Source organism: Macaca fascicularis, chromosome 5 (genome assembly GCF_037993035.2).
Source record: "Macaca fascicularis isolate 582-1 chromosome 5, T2T-MFA8v1.1".
In the NCBI taxonomy this organism is placed as follows: domain Eukaryota; kingdom Metazoa; phylum Chordata; class Mammalia; order Primates; family Cercopithecidae; genus Macaca; species Macaca fascicularis.
This window is the reverse complement of record NC_088379.1, coordinates 80,470,822-80,488,835: the sequence shown is the minus strand read 5'-3', so window position 1 is coordinate 80,488,835 and position 18,014 is coordinate 80,470,822. Positions and strand designations below refer to the sequence as shown.

The 18,014-nt window shown below is 34.5% G+C and overlaps 1 protein-coding gene across 50 annotated transcripts in view; it reads left to right on the top strand.

Moving 5' to 3' along the window:
* Nucleotides 1-18,014, top strand: part of FIP1L1 (factor interacting with PAPOLA and CPSF1) — a 73,501-nt gene that overhangs the window by 39,439 nt on the left and 16,048 nt on the right. For all 50 annotated transcript variants that reach the window (XM_045393306.2, XM_005555288.4, XM_045393319.2 and 47 more), the window contains 2 exons: nt 5,382-5,475; nt 7,511-7,667. In XM_045393306.2, the coding sequence (XP_045249241.1) occupies nt 5,382-5,475; nt 7,511-7,667 (251 nt within the window). The remainder of the gene's footprint in view (nt 1-5,381; nt 5,476-7,510; nt 7,668-18,014) is intronic.

The window sequence follows — 18,014 nt, the reverse complement described above, 5'->3', positions numbered from 1 at the left end:
TATAGTACCAATAGAAAATAAATTGTATGTCTAGAAAAGTGTTTTGAATTCTGTGATTTTTATTTTAGACTGGGTTCTTTTTCTGGACGGGATTTTTCATTAATAAATTGTTACTCGAACATTAGAATATATTTTCTTTATAAATCATGTATATACTATAGAGAAAATTATTCTTGTGCTTGTGAAAGTAAAACATACACACAGGTATAGAAACAGTACCATGTCAGACCAGTCATGTTGCCCAGGCTGATCTTGAATTCCTGGGCTCAAGTACCACAAAACTAAAAAATCAGTAGAAAAATATGTAATCAATGATATTCTTACCTTGGTGGATGTGACTTTAAATTTTTTGTGAAATAAATAGTTAAATATTAATTTAACTACTTTAAAAGTTCTTTCTGGAGGGAACAAAATGTCTAGCAGTCTCTTGAACATGCCCTTAAATGTGTAGTCTTCAACTTTGACTATATTGGAATTACCTAGGAAGCTTCAAAAAAGTGTTGATGCTTGGGTCCCAGAAATGTTATTTTAAATAGTTTGGTGTACACCCTGAGCATCAGGATTTTGATATGCAGGCACGGTTGAGAACCACTGATTTAGAGACTTGATTCTGGGTTGGCATAAAGATTAAAATCAAATGATAGCTAGGCACCTACAGTTTTGAAGTAAAATGATAGATGTACTTAATGGGAACTGATATTTGCATAGCATTTTACAGCCTCATAGTCTTTTTCTTTATGTGCTTCTCATTTGATTTACATTTTCTGCCTCTTTGAATGTCTTTTGGTTGGTAACCACTATCAAAGGTGCATGATGCTTCTGTTGCAAGCAGTTGGATAGGTAATATATTTGCTAAGTAGAAATTGTGCACACATCTGCCCCCCCTCCATCTTTTCTCTCTGCTCATAGTTGTCCCTCCATCTGAAATGTTTTACCTTCCCATCCTGTGTGCCTAAATCCATCCTATATGTCTTTTAAGGCTCATCTCTTTCCTAAAGTTGCTTAAAAGATGCTACACAATTTCCATGCAGAATTGTTTACAGCAATCTATTTGCTTATGTGACCTGAATTAAATGTCATAACAAGTGCACCTCTTTTCAAGTTGGGAATATGAGGTAGCCACATTCTAGGCTTTTTCTCAGAGAATGGACCTTTGAACTGTTTGCTGCCTAGTTCTTACTAGAAGCCCTTCTATGAGAAAACATTCATAGATGTCTACATTGATACGTGATTCATCCATTCTTTTACAATATGGTTATGAACTTTCAAGCAATATTTCAAGCAAAATAATTTGAAAATTTGCTATAAACTCTGGACTTTTGCCTGAAAATTACATGTATACATATGTATTTATTTAGAAATCAGGAACGTCCTGATTCTTTAGAGAACCATGTAGCTAGTTAAGAACTTGAACTATTCTCAAAAGCACAGATTATTAGATCAAGCCTGACTATTAAGAGGGCTAGATATGCAGACCACGTTGTTTTGCTTCCCCTAATTAAATTGCTCTTCTTGAATTGGGCATTGTTGTGCTTTACTCCGCGTTAAAGAGCATTTTGAGAAACAGCTCTGTAAAATTCCATTTTTTTTGGTAGGAATATTGGAGAGTTTATTTCCGTATTTTTGAAAACATGAGATTGCAGTCCATTAGTGGGTTGTGAAACAATTTGGTGGTCCCAACTATTATTTCTTGTTTTTGTATTATTTTGCTTTTTTCCTATGCTATATTTAAATATTAATAAAATCACATTTTATCATAATGTCACTGTTTTTCCTTTTTTAAGTATTGTTTCATGAACCTTTTTTAAAGTTTTTAATGTAATGTGGGTACTGGTACTGTATTGCTGTGTAAAATGTACTTGTTACTGTGTTTTGGAGTCTTGTACTCATTTTCTCTTAGACTCAGAGGAGAATTTTTTTCGTTTGTTCTCGTTTGTAAAATGACAGTAATGAGAGTTGCTACCTTATGGGTTTATCATGAAGACTAAAAATATATAAAGTCTTTAAAACAGTGCTTACCTTGCACATAGTAAGTGCTCCATAAATACTAGCTGTCATTACCGGGAAAAACAATCTTAGAGCAAAAGCTTTGTTTTAATCTTATGCACATTAAAGACATTTGTTATTAATGATGTCCTTTGCTTTGGCTGCCAAGAAAAAGCAGCTGAGATTTTTTTTATTTTTTATTTTTTTATTTTATTTTTTTTTTTTTTTGAGACAGGCTCTTGTTTTGTTGCCCAGTCTGGAGTGCAGTGGCGCAATCAACAGTTTACTGCATCCTTCATCTCCTGGGCTCAAGCAGTCCTCTCACCTAAGCCCTCTGAACAGCTGGGACCACAGGCATGTGCTCCTATGCCTGGCTAAAATTTTAAATTATTTGTAGACACAGAGTCTCGCCATGTTGCCCAGGCTGGTCTTGAATTCCTGGACTCAAGTAATCCTCCCGCCTCAGACTCCCAAAGTGTTGAGATTACATGCATGAGCCTGACCTTCAGAGATCAGTTTATGGCCTTTTGTCTATCTTCTATTAGCCCTGATTTGTCATCTCAAACTTTCTGTTGCATCTCTGCAGGGAGCCCTTGGATTCTTTCTTGGACATCAGAATCATCAAAACATGATAATTTTTTTAATTTCAGAGTTATTTTTATATTCGTTTACTGAAGTTCCGTTGTAACTTCAGAGATATTTTTATATTCATTTACTGTGCCAGGAGGAGGGTAGAGGTCTTGGAAACATTTACTGCCTGTTTAAACTGTACATCAACTCAGACACCCAGAGTGGTTAATTTCTTAGCTTTTTACTAGATGATTGAGTCCAATATGGAAAAGAGATTTTGATAATAGCATTAGCTGTCTACCTTACCGAACAAGTTTGTTGGCCTAATTAAACCTACGCTTTGTGGAACTCCTAAGTTACAGTAGATTTCCTCATAGGGAAACTCTATTGAATCTTCTTAAGCAATGAAAGAAAAAGCTGTCCATTAAGAACTTTCATGGAATAATATGGTTCAATATTTTTTTCCAAAATGTGGCATCAGAATAATATTATATTTTTAAATTATTTGTCAGTGTTAGATATTATGTGCTTTTTGTTACTCTGGTACATACTGTGTGTCTATCATAAAACATTTCTGAACAAAACAGTAAGCTTCATTTATATGATTAAGTCAGTTGATGTGGTTAAAAAATACAGGCACAAGGAGATGTTTTGAAAATGTAGAGAATTGTAATTTTCTGAACTCCCTTTAGGGATATACTTGTTAAGGCTGATTTCTCAGTTATATGTTTTTAGAAACATAGTATTTGCCATTTTGAATCTTTAGTGATTCAAAAAAATCAATTTAAAGCTGAAAAAAACTAATTAGACTTCTGACCATATTTAAGGGTACATTTTAGTAGATGAATACTTCCACGTGTCCCAGACTTTTTGAAAACTGGAGATCCTCGGAAATAAATGGTAAAAGACAGGCTATAGAAAATTTTCCCCTCAACAGGAAAGTTAGTCTTATATCTGGATCTAATTTTTAACACTTTTAACAGTTTGGAGAATTTGCTATCTGACTTTCAAGTCCAAACAAATACCTCCTTTGTTTTTGATGGGAATAAATTTAAAAATGTGAAGGAGAGAGTCCAGTGATTGGCAATAGAAAATAGTATGAAAGGAAATAGAGTGAAAGTAAAAATTTTGACAATGGAGGGCAGCAATTAACGGAGAGGAAATTATGGCCTCAGAATGCACACATGTATTTGGTAGGATGTTGGAATATGAAATGTTTGTATATCAGAGGGCTGATGGTTTGTGCTTTGATAATGCAGTTATGGTGGGCATAGCTTTGCAATTTAAATTATAGGGAAGAAATTGAAGCAATATTTGTTTTATCATAGAGATACTTGGATTTTTGTAACGTGAATATTAAGATCTTTCCTCAGCTGTATTGGAGGATATGTTAATCCTCCAATGAAATCATTCTTTATCTTTGGGATCATGAGGAAATCTAGGAAGTCAATGACTCAGGCATAAAATCAGAAAGGCTTGAACATTTTTAAATTGTACTAAAATTACAGAGAAGGGAAGTCTTAAATGGTCAAGAGATGGTAAGTGGGAACTATGTACTTGAAAACATTTCAGATGTCATGATACACTTTTTATAGGGCTGTCTTTGTTAGCACAAAATAATTAGTGGAGTGTTTCAAGGTCTACTTGAGATAAACTCTTCCTAACTCAAGATTTCCAGAAAAGTCTTAAATTTCTCAAAGGTGAATTGTATTGCTGGAAGGAAACCTAGCTCAAGGGGAGGGGAGGTCTGTAGTCTTTGGGATCAGAAAGACTCAGGTTTGAAAGTTAGTTTTGCCTTTTAATTCATGCTTAGGTCAGTGATTTCACCTTGGACCATGGCTTGTCTCTAACAGGTATACAGTAGTTTTTAAGTTTTGTGAGGTTTAGATACAATGAAGGTTTGGCATCCAACCAATGGTAGCTGCTGTTATTTGTCATTTTAGGAGCCTAATCTAGTGACTGTCAAAGAATCTATGATGTTTTAATTGTTTTCCTTCTATAAAGTTTTAAAGACAGTATTGTTCAGAAGTGAAATCTAGATGAAGAGAAATCCATCTAATTTGCATCTGTTTTTCATTGCCTATTTCTCCAAGTGATTTCTATATCGTCTTAGACATGCATACTTTTATAAAGTCCTTCATCTGCATAATAGCTTTTAACATTATTTTAATTATTTAAAATCACAACTTACTAGGTTTTTCTCTTAAATTTGTAACATTGTTTTGTGATAGACTGTTTTTTCCATATCCTAATAAACTTTAAAAAGATTGTAAATAGAAGTAAGGCAAGTATTTAAATATTTGAATTTTTCTATCTAAATGCAAGTTATCAGAAATGGCAAACTGGTTCCTTTTTTATATTTTTTAACACTTGGAATATATCCTGTGTGTGTTAAAATGAGCAATATTTTCAGTCCTTTTTGGGGAATATTTAAGGTTTCTGTAACTGAGCTGTAGTATGTGCTACAATTGTAGTGGCCCCAAAATTTCCATTTGTCTAGCATTTGCTGTCTTATTTAATTTCACAAAGATAAATTTATTTGGAGACTACTAAAACTAGTAAGTTTAGAAGAAGAGCTCTACAGAGACTTAAAACTTAACATTATGATCATTGTTGGGTATGTTGGTTCTGGCTTATTAATAAAAATGTTTATGACAGTGCAAAGTGGTGAGCTTAAACTCAGGGATATTTTCCAGTGTGTATTGTGATCTGATTTTATTTTAAAATTTATTGCAAACACATTTTGTTTTTCTCTCTTACTGCTTTTATTATTTTTTAAGCATGTAATTAGGTGAAACTGAATTGATTCAATTTTTGTGTTACAGGAGATTACCTGGAGCAATTGATGTTATTGGTCAGACTATAACTATCAGCCGAGTAGAAGGAAGGCGACGGGCAAATGAGAACAGCAACATACAGGTTTAGTATTTTCTTAAATTGAAGGATGATATCAGCATTCTAATTTAATTTATTCAAGTCATAGTGCTGTGCTGTGTTTTAGGTGATACAAAGAGATTTAAAATGTGGAACGAGTCCTCCTTTATTATAAAGGCATTTCCAGTGAGAATTTATAATTTCTGAATCTCTTTTTAATAGGGTTTTTTCCTTTTCTTTGATAGAAACCTAATACAGTTTGAATATCTGTTATCTAAAATGCTTGGTACCAGAAGTGTATCAGATTCTGGAAATTTTCAGATTTTGAAATGTTTGTATGTATGTAATCTTAGGGATGAGACCCAAGTCTAAACATGAAATTTATGTTTCATAAATAATTTATTTAATTTATTATAATGATTTGTTAATTTATGATCATCTTTTTTCCTTTGGCAACTCTGAATAAACTCTGTAGTGGGCCTGAGTTTTGATTGTGACCCGTCACATATGAGTTTGTGTGTGGAATTTTCCACTTGGAATAAAATATTGGTGCTCAAAATGTTTTGGATTTTAGAGCATTTCAGATTTCAGATTTTTGGAGTAGGAATATTCAACTTGTATATAGGTTCACTGATTGAAAAATAAAAGACCACCAGTGATTTTACCACCTAAAGATAACCACAGCTGGTACATCTCTTGTTACTAAGCAAAATTGGGATACTATTATATTTCTGTGTATACTTTTTTCCCCCATCAAAAATTATTTGCATGTTTTCATATTCTTAAAATATGATTAAAATATCTTCCTGATAGCTTCACTGGATGAATATACCATAATTTATTTAATGTGACATTTCCGGGGGAGGTGTAGAGTTCCTTTGTTTTTAAGTGAAAAAATGAGGGGAAGTGAATTATCAGTAAGCTGGATAATTGATGTTAGAACTTTAATAACTGAGACTTCCAGCTATTCAGTTTGGCCATACTTTTTTCATTATTTATTCTGTTTTCTGAGTCCTTTTGAAAATGTCCAGAGCACTTTATTCTCACCTTCGATAAGTTGATCATGTAAAATATTCCTTTTAGCATCTTTAAAGGCAAATCATTTCTATAGTGGAAGATGTTAGTCCATTTTTCCTTTCCTCTTACCATTAAAATGCCATGATTTCTCAAAATAAATACTTAAAGAAATAGCTTATCAGCGTAAGCCCTACAAAAAACACTGCACTTAAATATAGGAAACATTAATAGAAAGAGGGATTGTATGTTTAAAAGATTGCTTTAGTCAGCAAGGATCTGAGAAGTATAAATTAAATATACAACATTATGTTGGCTGTCTTTCCCAAATTTATTTACACATCCTTGGGGACCTTACCAAAAATCCAGATTTTGAGGTGCCAGTTTGCTTGTTTTATTTCAGTAGGTTTGGGGTGCTGCTTATGGTGTCTGTCCCTTAACCTGTTCACACAAATAAGCATTTTGCAAACATTACTTTATTTTTCAAGAAAAAACCCTGTTCTTAAAGTTACAAGGCTCACATGATAAAGTTATTTACATATCTTGCTGCCTATTGCTTGCAGTCTGTTGATGCATGCCTGACAGTCTCTTATTTTGCAACCTGTTGATGACAGGCCCTCGTACAGTGAATGACTGACCTGCTGCCATGTTAATTTCTTAAGGCTAGTGTCTGATTAATGATTACATTGCCTTAATTGAATACTTTAACTTTGGTTGGGTGACAAAGATAATACTTGTTAAATGATCTTTATGAAGTACTTTTTTCTTGTGTGGGGTGTTTTTATTACTTAATTACTTTTTATTAAGAAATTTTTGGTAATGAGCCAGTTGTTTTTTCTTAAGATTTGAATATGCACATTTTAAAAAGTATATGTGTGTGTATGCTCACATAGGCATATGTATGCACATATCACACATGTAGAACTATTACTCTCCCTGCAAAAATACATATATGTGAATTAAACTACCATTTACTTTGTTTCTTAGATTAAATGAAGTTAATTTACTAAGATTAATCTTACATAATATTTATGCATCTGTTTATTTAACTGTGTTCTAATTTTAGGTCCTTTCTGAAAGATCTGCTACTGAAGTAGACAACAATTTTAGCAAACCACCTCCGTTTTTCCCTCCAGGAGCTCCTCCCACTCACCTTCCACCTCCTCCATTTCTTCCACCTCCTCCGACTGTCAGCACTGCTCCACCTCTGATTCCACCACCGGGTAAATAGTAAATAAGACATTTGACTTTGAAAGAAAAATAGCTTGCGAGTGTTTTTTTAAATTTTTGACAATTAAAATAATATCTTGATAGCATTACATTAAAAGTAATAGATATTATGTTTATCTTTAACAGATTCACACTGAAACAGATATATATGTGTCTTGCTTTTTCACAGTATAGGAAAGAGACAGTGTTCTAAAATTGAGAAGAATATACAGATACCAATCTTGTGATTCAAAAATATGATAATGATCCCCCAACTTAAGTTGCTAATAGGATATGTATAAATCCATACTCAGTTATAAACTTTACCAGTGTTAATTTGTTTTAAAAGAAGCATTAAAGATACTTTTAGGATGGGAGTAGATAAAAACATTTTATCTTGTGAAGAGATTGAAATTAATATTTCAGTCTGGTCTTCTGTATACTGGTTTCCTTTTTGGAGACTGCTAGTGGGTGCCTGGTATTTACTTCTTTTAAATAAAAGTGATATAAATGTTTATCATATTTATAGCTACTTTTGATTACTAATTAAAAACCAGGTTAGTGGTGATAGAGAATAAACTCACAAATAATTCCCAAATTTTATTTTTATTTGAATTTTTCATCTGGTTGCCTCTCTTACTTTGTTTTTAATCTTTATCTGCCTTAACCAAGTTTTTATGAAACTAGCAAGATTGATTAAGAATAATAACTTCTTCCCAGGGAGAAAGCTAGTAGTAAATGATGAAAAAATAGCTGCTTATCCTCATCAGGGCAACATGAAAGACATGTATTAGGCTTTACTTCCTATTAATAAAATCAGTTTATACTGGAGAGCCATGTACTCTCACTCACTTTTATTTGCAAGAGAGCTGTCTTTGTTTTAAGGTGCCAGTTGTGATCGGAGTACAGAACCAAATACAGGGTCTGAATAGTCCTTCCCTAACATATTCATCCTTGGCCTCTAAATGTCAGCCACTGCTTCTGTCTTTCATCCTCAGTGCCTTTGATTTCCTTCCACTGTCACCTCTACTCTCAAAAAGTATGGAAAAATATGAAAAAATGACTTGTGGCTTTAGAGGGTCTGTTGTCTCAAAAATAGAGGAAGGAGGAGGTTGTAATATAGGTTTGAGGTCCTTATTCTAGACAACATTAGTATTTCTAAATTCAGTGAATTTCTTGTTCCAACAAATAGATTGAGCAGAAACCACTCATTAGTTGGGGCTGACTTGTGGTTCTTGTGTCTTTAATATGCTGAGTAATAACCAAATGAAAGGGGACTTAGGTGATTCAAAATGAGGACTTCTGTGATTTCTATATGAATCCTTTGTCCTCTGAAAAAGAATTAGATAAATAAAAGAAATAATGTTTTAACATATTTGATTAATGATACTAAAAAATTATTAATGTTTGTGTTAATAATCCTGCTGGATTCCTTTGTAATATTACTTTACTAGGTAGTAAGTGATTTGAAATAATTTTCTTTTTTATTCTTAAAAATCTTTTTAAAAATTTTATTTTTAATTGACGGTATTACTTGTATATGTTTAATGGGGTACAGTGTGATATTTTGATCATGTCTATGTTGTAGAATGATTAAATCAAGTTAATATATTCATTGGCTGACATACTTACCATTTTCTTGTGGAGAGAACATTCTGAAATCTACTCTCCTAGCAGTTTTGAAATATACAGTTATTAATTATAGTTGCCATGCTGTACAGTAGAGCTCCAAAACTTTTTTTCCCATTTTACTGAAACTTTTGTGTCCTTTGAAAATCATCTCCCCTCCCTCACCCATGGCCCCCAGCCTCTGGTAACCACCATTTTACTCTCTGCTTCTATGAGTTGGATCATATGAATGAGATTGTACAGTAATTGTCTTTCTGTGTCTGGCTTATTTCACTTAGCACAGTGTCCTCCAGGTTCATGCATGTTGTCACAAATGACAAAATGAAAGGATTTCCTTATTTACTAATATAGTATATCCCCAGATGGCTAACATTTTATATGTTTAGTACTAATTATTAAAGTAACTAGGACAGAATTGGTATGAATTAATAACAACAAATACTTAGCTGGTATAAGAATATTCAGAAACTCTGTAGAATATTGCTACAGAGGTAATTGCTATAGATAGGCAGTGGCATTATCTGGGAGTTTACTTTTTTTCAAAGTGATAAAATTACTGTTTTTTTTTTTTTTTTTTTTTTGAGAGAGGGTCTCACTCTTTCGCCGAGGCTGGAGTGCAGTGGTGCGGTCTCGGCTCACTGCAACCTCCACCTCCCTGGGTCAAGTGATCCTCTTGGCTCAGAGTAGTTGGTACTACAGGCATGTGCCACCATACTGGCCTTTTTTGTATTTTTTGTAGAGATGGTGTTTTCGCCATCTTGTCCAGGCTGGTCTTGAACTCCTGACCTCAAGCTATCTGCCCTCCTCGGCCTCCCAAAGTACTGGGATTACAGGCATGAACCACTACCCCTGACCATTTCTTTTTCATGTAACCTTTGTTCATAAGTATAACAAATCTTGAACAGTGTTTAGGTTATTAATGACATTATACTATAGAGTGCGGCTAATTATTTTTCTTTTGCCTAATCTGTTTTTCTACTTAATTCTCAGCTACATGCTTTCTGTATTTTAAAATCCAGATTTCCTTTGATGCTTATTCTTGGTTTATATTTCTATGCTGTTCTATGAGTATTTAATGAGTACAGACTCAAATGAATTCTAATGCTGGTATATATGCTGAGCAGGATACCAGTTGTTTAAAACCAAATATTTGAAGTTGAGACTCTCTGAATTGCTCCTTCTTTTCAGTAGAATGTGAGCTGTTGGGGAGCATGCAGGCTGTGTATTTCTATGTTTCCCTACAGTTTTAGTCACAATAGTCTTGTATGTACTTGGCATTCCCTAATGTGTTTGCTAATTGAGTTAACGACATATGTGTGTATCCATAACAGCAAAGATGATTTTCGGATTCATACCTGGTACATTCGATCAGGATGGGCACTAGCTCTGAATAACAGTACGGCTGCATAGATATATGCCAGCTGCCATGCTTAAAGCTGTAGTTTTCAGTTACCATTTACCACAGAACCACATGATTACACTATGTTCCGTAGTTTGTTGTAATTTAAATCACCTTAAGAATCATAAGCAGCTAATGAAAGAAAGCTATGATTCAGGAGTCTTTTTAAAGTATTGCCTTAAAAGATACTCCGTTTTTCTTAGATAAACTGTCTTGTTTTTTTGCTTTCTTCAGAAATAATCAAAAGAAAATGGAAAAAATATTTTTTAAAGAATCAATTTCAGTGTATTTTAATGTTGCCTTTTTAACATTAGACGTCTAATGTTTTTAAAACTAAAGTCCAAAATGTGATAAGTATAGTAATGATATTTTATTCCCGTATTTTAGGATGCTACTAGTTTTGTTTTGTTTTGTTTTAATAAGTAGGGTGACCATACATCCTGATTTGCCTGGAAGAGTCCTACTTTATACTTTCTATTCCAGCATAATTATTATTATTCATTCTTAGAAAGAAATTCCCTGGTTTAGATGATACAATTTGTGATTGACTCTTGCAAATTTACAGAGGGCTTATTGCATAAGTAGATAGTTACTGTTTAACAATTATAAGGTGTTAGAGATAACTGTCATTTGAAGAACTTTCACTGTCAAATAGTTCACAGAAGAGGAGAAATATATTGCCTCCTCTCCCCCTTAAACACACACCTACAAACATATATGAAACTTTGCTAGTAACACAGAGAGCGCAAAGTATTTCTGGCCATAATAGATTTGTATGAAGAGTAGAGGAGATTTATATATTAGAATACAATAAAGAAAGAAGAGATGTCTGGAAGCGCAAAAGTATTTATCGTGGTTCCCTGCAGCCATACTAATAGTAGCTTGAAAACAAATACTGGGCCAGGCGTGATGGCTCATACCTGTAATTTCAGCACTTTGGGAGGCTGAGGCGAGAGGATCACCTGAGGTCAGGTGATCTTTACTAAAAATACAAAAAAATTAACTGGGCATGGTGGCGCACACCTGTAGTCCTAGCTACTTAGGAGGCTGAGGCAGGAGAATCACTTGAACACAGGAGACAGAGGTGCAGTGAGCTGAGCTCACACCATTGCACTCCAGCCTGGGTGACAAGATCGAAACTCCATCTCACCAAAAAAAAAAAAAAAAAAGAAAAGAAAAATACTGGCTAATTTGGTTCTTTTATAATTTTCAGAAAATTTGTTATTTCATTTTCTTGTGAATCAGAAAATAGTTTCCATTGTACTAAGTTTTTTCAGAAATACATTAGAGTGGTTTCATACTGTTTCTGAGTAATAATATAATAGCTAACACTTATTGGATGCTAACTTTTCAGGGTACTATCTGAGCACATTGCATGTATTCACTCATTTGATTCTTGAACAATATCTGAAGTAGATATTATTCTAATTTTGCACTGAGGAAGCGGGGACATAAGCCATCTAAATAATAGCTAGAAAATAGTAAAACCAGAATTCTAACCAAGGCAGTTTTGCTTGAAAGCCTGTTTTCTTTATTAACTATGTTGAAATGAATCAGTACCTATATCCAGAAAATTGTATTATGGGATTACGTGTATTTGTCACAGTAACATGTCTTAGAAACTTTTAAAGCATTTCTCTCATGTTGAAGTACATGCATACGTATTGGTGGGTAGGGAAGTTAAGGAGATTATAAGGAACAGTCATCAGATTTTTGAAAATCTGAATAAGGTTTTTACTGTTTGCCTGAGTTGTGTTAAGATGTCTGTGTTTAGCTGAAGAAGCCGGTTTTGAAATACTTGTGTATTGGAAGAAAAACTGTAAAATTGGAAGTATTGTTATAGGGTAGGTGATTTTGTGTGTTTGTTTGTTGTGGTAAAATACAATATATTTGTCATTTTAGCCATTTATTAATGTGTAGTTCATTGGCATTAAATACATTCACAATGTTGTGTAACCATCACCATGATCTGTACCTAAAACTTTTTCATCATCTCCAGCAAAAACTCTGTGCCCACTAAGCTCCTTCCCTCCTAAGGATAGCCCCTGTACCCTCTATTCTACTTTTTGTCTCTATGAGTTTCCTTATTCTAGGTACCTCTTATAAGTGGAATCATGCATTTGTCTATCTGTGACTGACTGACTTTGTTTGTTTCTAAAATAATAGAATTTAATGATTACGAGCTAACTTTATGGTAGGCTTTTAATTTAGGCTTTTAAATGTTAATTTACTTTAGTGTCATCATATTTGATGTTCTTTTTTTTTGTAGTAGAGTTTGCTGAAGAATAGAAGGCAAATTCAGTTAAACTCATTTGTTTTTGTATGAACTCTTATAAGCCTCAAATGACTAGTTCTGTGGGTCTTGGGAACAATTGAAATGTAGCCCAGTAGTGGAATTCTGCTGAGTTGAAGAAGGGTCTTTGCTTTACTGAGATATAGCCCAACTACTCTGGACCACAAACCAGGCATCCCTGCTTTTAAAGTTAGCTGTAGGGTTTAACTGTTTATCTAGATATGAGATATGTAGGATTCTGCATTTTAGAAAGAAGTAGATTTCTTCCTAAAAGACTGTTGTCTTGTATCAGTGTCTGACTAGTCATCTAGTACTACTAATTTCATGAACTTTAAAATCTTGTTTATTTCTTAAATATGTTAATTTTGGGTTAGGGATGATTTATAGGAATTGGGTCAGAGGGTGGGGGCGGGCGGCGAGTTGCTCATATCTAGGGTCATTCTGCATTTGCTCTAAGTCCTGCATTCTCATTAGATTATTTTTCCGTTAGCAGTCTGGTTTTTTAGCACAGCAGTTCTCAAACTTTTTAGTTACAGTCTTCTTTAAACTCTTTAAAATTGCTGCAGATCCCAAAGAGTTTCTACTTACGTATGTTTTATCTGTTTTTTAATATTAGAAATTAAAACTGAGAAATTAAAATACTAGTTTAGAGATATGCATAATACACTCATTACATGTTAACATTTTAAAATTTCTTATGAAAAATAACTGTGCTTTTCCTAGAATAATTTTAAAAATTTAGTGGGAAGTCATCTTATTTTACGCTTTTGGTGTGGCTTAGTAGAAAAAAGCTGGTTTCTCCTGTGTGTTTTCACATTAAATCTATTGTGATATCACAAGTCATGTGGCCCCTGGAAACTCCACTGTAAGAGAATGAGCATGAAAAAGGCAAATAACATCTTAGTAAATTTTTTTTTTGTTTTTTGAGATGGAGTTTTGCTCTTGTTGCCCAGGCTGGAGTGCAATGGCACGATCTCAGGTCACTGCAACCTCTGCCTCCCAGGTTCAAGCGATTCTCCTGCCTCAGCCTCCCAAGTAGCTGGGATTATAGGCATGCACTGCCACACCTGGCTAATTTCATAATTTTGTTAGAGATGGGGTTTCTCCATGTTGGTCAGACTGGTCTCGAACTCCAACCTCAAGCGATCTGCCTGCCTCGGCTTCCCAAAGTGCTGGGATTACAGGCATGAGTCGCTTCGCCCAGCCACAGCTTAGTAAATTTATGAAAGTAGTTTTGACCTGGCAGATTCAGTAGGGTCTCAAGGACCCCCAGGAATTCCTGGACAAAACGTTGAGAATACTGCTTTGGCAGAAGCTTGGCCTATATTGGATGAATATTATCAGTGCCCTTGAGGAAGTACACTTTTATCCCTTTAATTGAGAAACTATTTTATGACTGTAACGTTTATTAAGCTAATTTTATAATACCATGGATTTTTTGTTTTACTCAACAGATTACCTCAAATTAACTGGCACTGTTTGCCAGAAATGTAAGCATTTTCCAGAGCTACCATTAAAAAAGAATTCCTTAAGGTTTTTGAAAACTGTATTTACTCTTGTGTTTTTCTATATTTAATTATAAAAGCCTGCCTATCAGTGTTTTCAGTAAATTCAAAACAGAGCAATACTAATTATAATAAATAGAATTTTCTGGCACAATTAAAATTTATTTAAATGTAATAGAGATTAAAAGCTTTCTTAGGATGTTGATTTTTAAATGTGCTTTCTCCTCCACGATGCACCCTTTATAATGGTTACATTTTTAATACATCATTGACACCACATTTTGTCGAATCTAATTAGTTTTATTTCTGCCTTCTGCTTACACTGCTCTTTTGATCGTCTCATGATTATATGGATGCTGGTAGAGATAATTTCTTTACAAGTTCTCTATTAAAAAACATTGATACTTCTATCATAAATGTTTTGTGTAAGAAGTTTATTTTCTGTAGGCTTTAGATTTTATAAAATAGAAGAGTAAGAGATCCTAATAAAGGTAACATAGTTTGTCCATTTTATAATTTATGTAAAATTATCTTTTTTACCTTTTAGACATGAAGTATGCTGGTAAATTTTTGGTTACTTTGTTGTGTGAACATACCACTTTTTAACACTTTTCTTAAAAATAGCTTAAATCTTTTTTTGCACCTTGTAATTGTTTTAATTATGAAATACTGGTTTTGCCATATTCTTTCTACATTCTGGTTTGTATTTAAGGGTGGATGGTAGATGAGATGATACACATGTGTGTGCGTATGTTTTTGTTTGTGTTTAGTTTTTAAAATCCTGTTACATAGAGAAGCATTTTTGGTAGAAGGTGATATTTAAAGGTTTTTGTAAACCTTGGCCTTTTCTACTCTTTTTGAGTCAAACTTCTGAGTTTGATCAAGGCTTTGAAATACAAATCATGAGACTTAAGGAAAGTGATCAAGTTTATTTCTTAAATAACACTGCCGATGGAATTTGCAATTTACTAGTGAGAAATACGAAGTGTAGTTTACAGATTTTGCCATTTTTTTCTTTCATTTGAATTTGAATAGAGAAAAGATAAATGGTTATTGCATGTATTGGTTTTCTACTGCTGTATAACAAATTATTCCAGAATGTAGTAACTTAAAACAACATACATTTATTATTGAACAGTTTTCATGGGTCAGGAATCTGGGATAGATTAGCTGGATCCTCTACTTTAAGGTCTCTCTCAGACCTTACAGTCTTCTTTAAAGGCCTGACTAAGGAAGTATTTGTCTCCAAGCTCACTCACCTCTTTGTTAAAAGGATTTTGTGTTTTTCTAGGCTGTTGGATTGACAGGGCTTCAGTTCCTCACTGGTGTAGGCATCTAATAATGTCAGCTTGCTTAATCAAAGCACATAAGCCAAGAAGGCAACAGAGAGGGTGCCAGTAAAATAGAAATCACTGTTTTGTAACCTAGTCATGGAAGTAACAGTCTTTGGGTTTTTTTGTGTGTGTGGTAGAAATAAGTCACAATGTCCAGCCCCTACATGGGACAGGACATAAGTACCAGCAGACAGGGATCATTGAGACCCATGTCAGAAACTGTTTTGCCTTAGTTATAATAAAATGATGACAGACTACATTGAGAATGAGTTTATAGACAATCTTTGTTTAGTTTTTTGTGAGTACAAAGCCCACTATTAATTTTGTGGGAATTTTTAGTGTGGGTAAATTCTTTTTAATATGATGTTTAACAGGGATGCTGCCTTTCTATTTCTTTGCCTCAGTTTCTTCAATCTCCCAAATAGGATTTCAGGTCTTACCCCCACCCACTTTTACATTTAAAAGTAATGTGTTATATACTGGAAAAATTAAGCTGGGTGTGGTGGCTCACTGCTGTAATCCCAGCACTTTGAGAGGCCAAGGCGGGTAGATTGCTTGAGTTCAGGAGTTCGAGACCAGCCTGGGCAACATGAAGAAACCCCATCTTTATTAAAAAATGCAAAAATTAAGGCTAGCCATGGTTGCTCACACCTGTACTCACAGCACTTTGGGAGGCTGAGGCAGGTGGATCGCTTGAGCCCAGGAATTTGAGACCGGCCTGGGCAACATAGCGAAACCCTGTCTCCACAAAAAATGTAAAGAATTAACTGAGCATGGTGTGGTACACACCTGTGGTCCCAGCTACTTGGGAGGCTGAGGTGGGAGAATTGCTTTGAGCCCGGGAAGCAGAGGTTGCAGTGATCCGTGATCATGCCACTCACCCTGGGCAACAGAGTGAGACCCTGTCTCAACCAGAAATAAATCATCTTCTCTTTTGAGAATGCCGTATGGTGTAGGCTCTCATAGTACTTTTAAGTGTCACAGGTAGATGCTTTTGTTTCATAAAAGTTTGGAATGGGATTTATTTAGTCTGTATTAAATTGCTCAGCAGTGAAATTAGGAGAGAAGCTTAGAATCAGATCCAGTGATCCTCATAGTATAGTCCTGGGCCAGCAACATCATCTGGGAAATTTAGGGGAATGTAGGTTTTCTGGTCCCACCCCAGACTTACTGAATCAGAAATACTAGGGGAAGGGCCCAGCAATCTGTGTGTTTTAAGAGACTCTCCAGGTGATTCTGATGCATGTTCAAGGTGGTTTGTTTTTATTTTTTTACTTATTTATTTTTTTTGAGACGGAGTCTTGCTCTGTTGCCCAGGCTGAGTACAGTGGCACGACAGCTCACTGCAGCCTCTGCCTCCTGGGTTCAAGTGATTCTCCAGCCTCAGCCTCCTGAGTTGCTGGGACTACAGGCACATGCCACCATGCCCGGCTAATTTTTTGTGTTTTTAATAGAGACAGGGTTTCACCATGTTAGCCAGGATGGTCTCCATCTCCTGACTTTGTGATCCACCCACGTTGGTATCCCAAAGTACTGGGATTATAGGCGTGAGCCACCGCACCCGGCCTATGTTCAAGTTTTAATACCACTAATCTATTCAGTCTGTTAGAGCTTGAGTATTACTTTTCCAAAAGGTTTTGGCCAGCACTAGAAATCTACTTTTACTACTGTTACGTATAGCTTTCCAGGAAAATTAACATTTTTAAAACTAATTTTTCAGATAAAGGATATAGAAAAGAAACAAAATATTTTCCTTATTTAAGTCTGTTGTCTAGGTTAGGCAGCATGTGTTTGCCAGGAAGATGGAGGTGTTGGGAGGGGAAAGGAGAGGGACTTTTGAGATGAATTTTGTTTTCCCCTATACTGTTTCTCTTTTATTAAGAAGAGTCAAATACTAAATAGTGATTTTTAAGTGAGAATAGTGTTGGCCTTACATGATATTTCAGTTTGAAAATACATTCAATAATTGTCAGAGAATTGGTTATATAGTATTTCATCAACTTTATAGTCTTGTTTTAATGAACATTTACTTATAAAGATTTGCATTGAAATAACATCTTAGATGAAATGGAGGTCTCACAAGAAGGGCCCTTCCTAGTTGCCATGCCAACTTTCTGGTGTGTAGGTATTGATTGGAAAGACCTATGAATGAGATAGTTTTTTCTTTGATTATGTCTTTAATTCCAGTAGATTATTTTTGT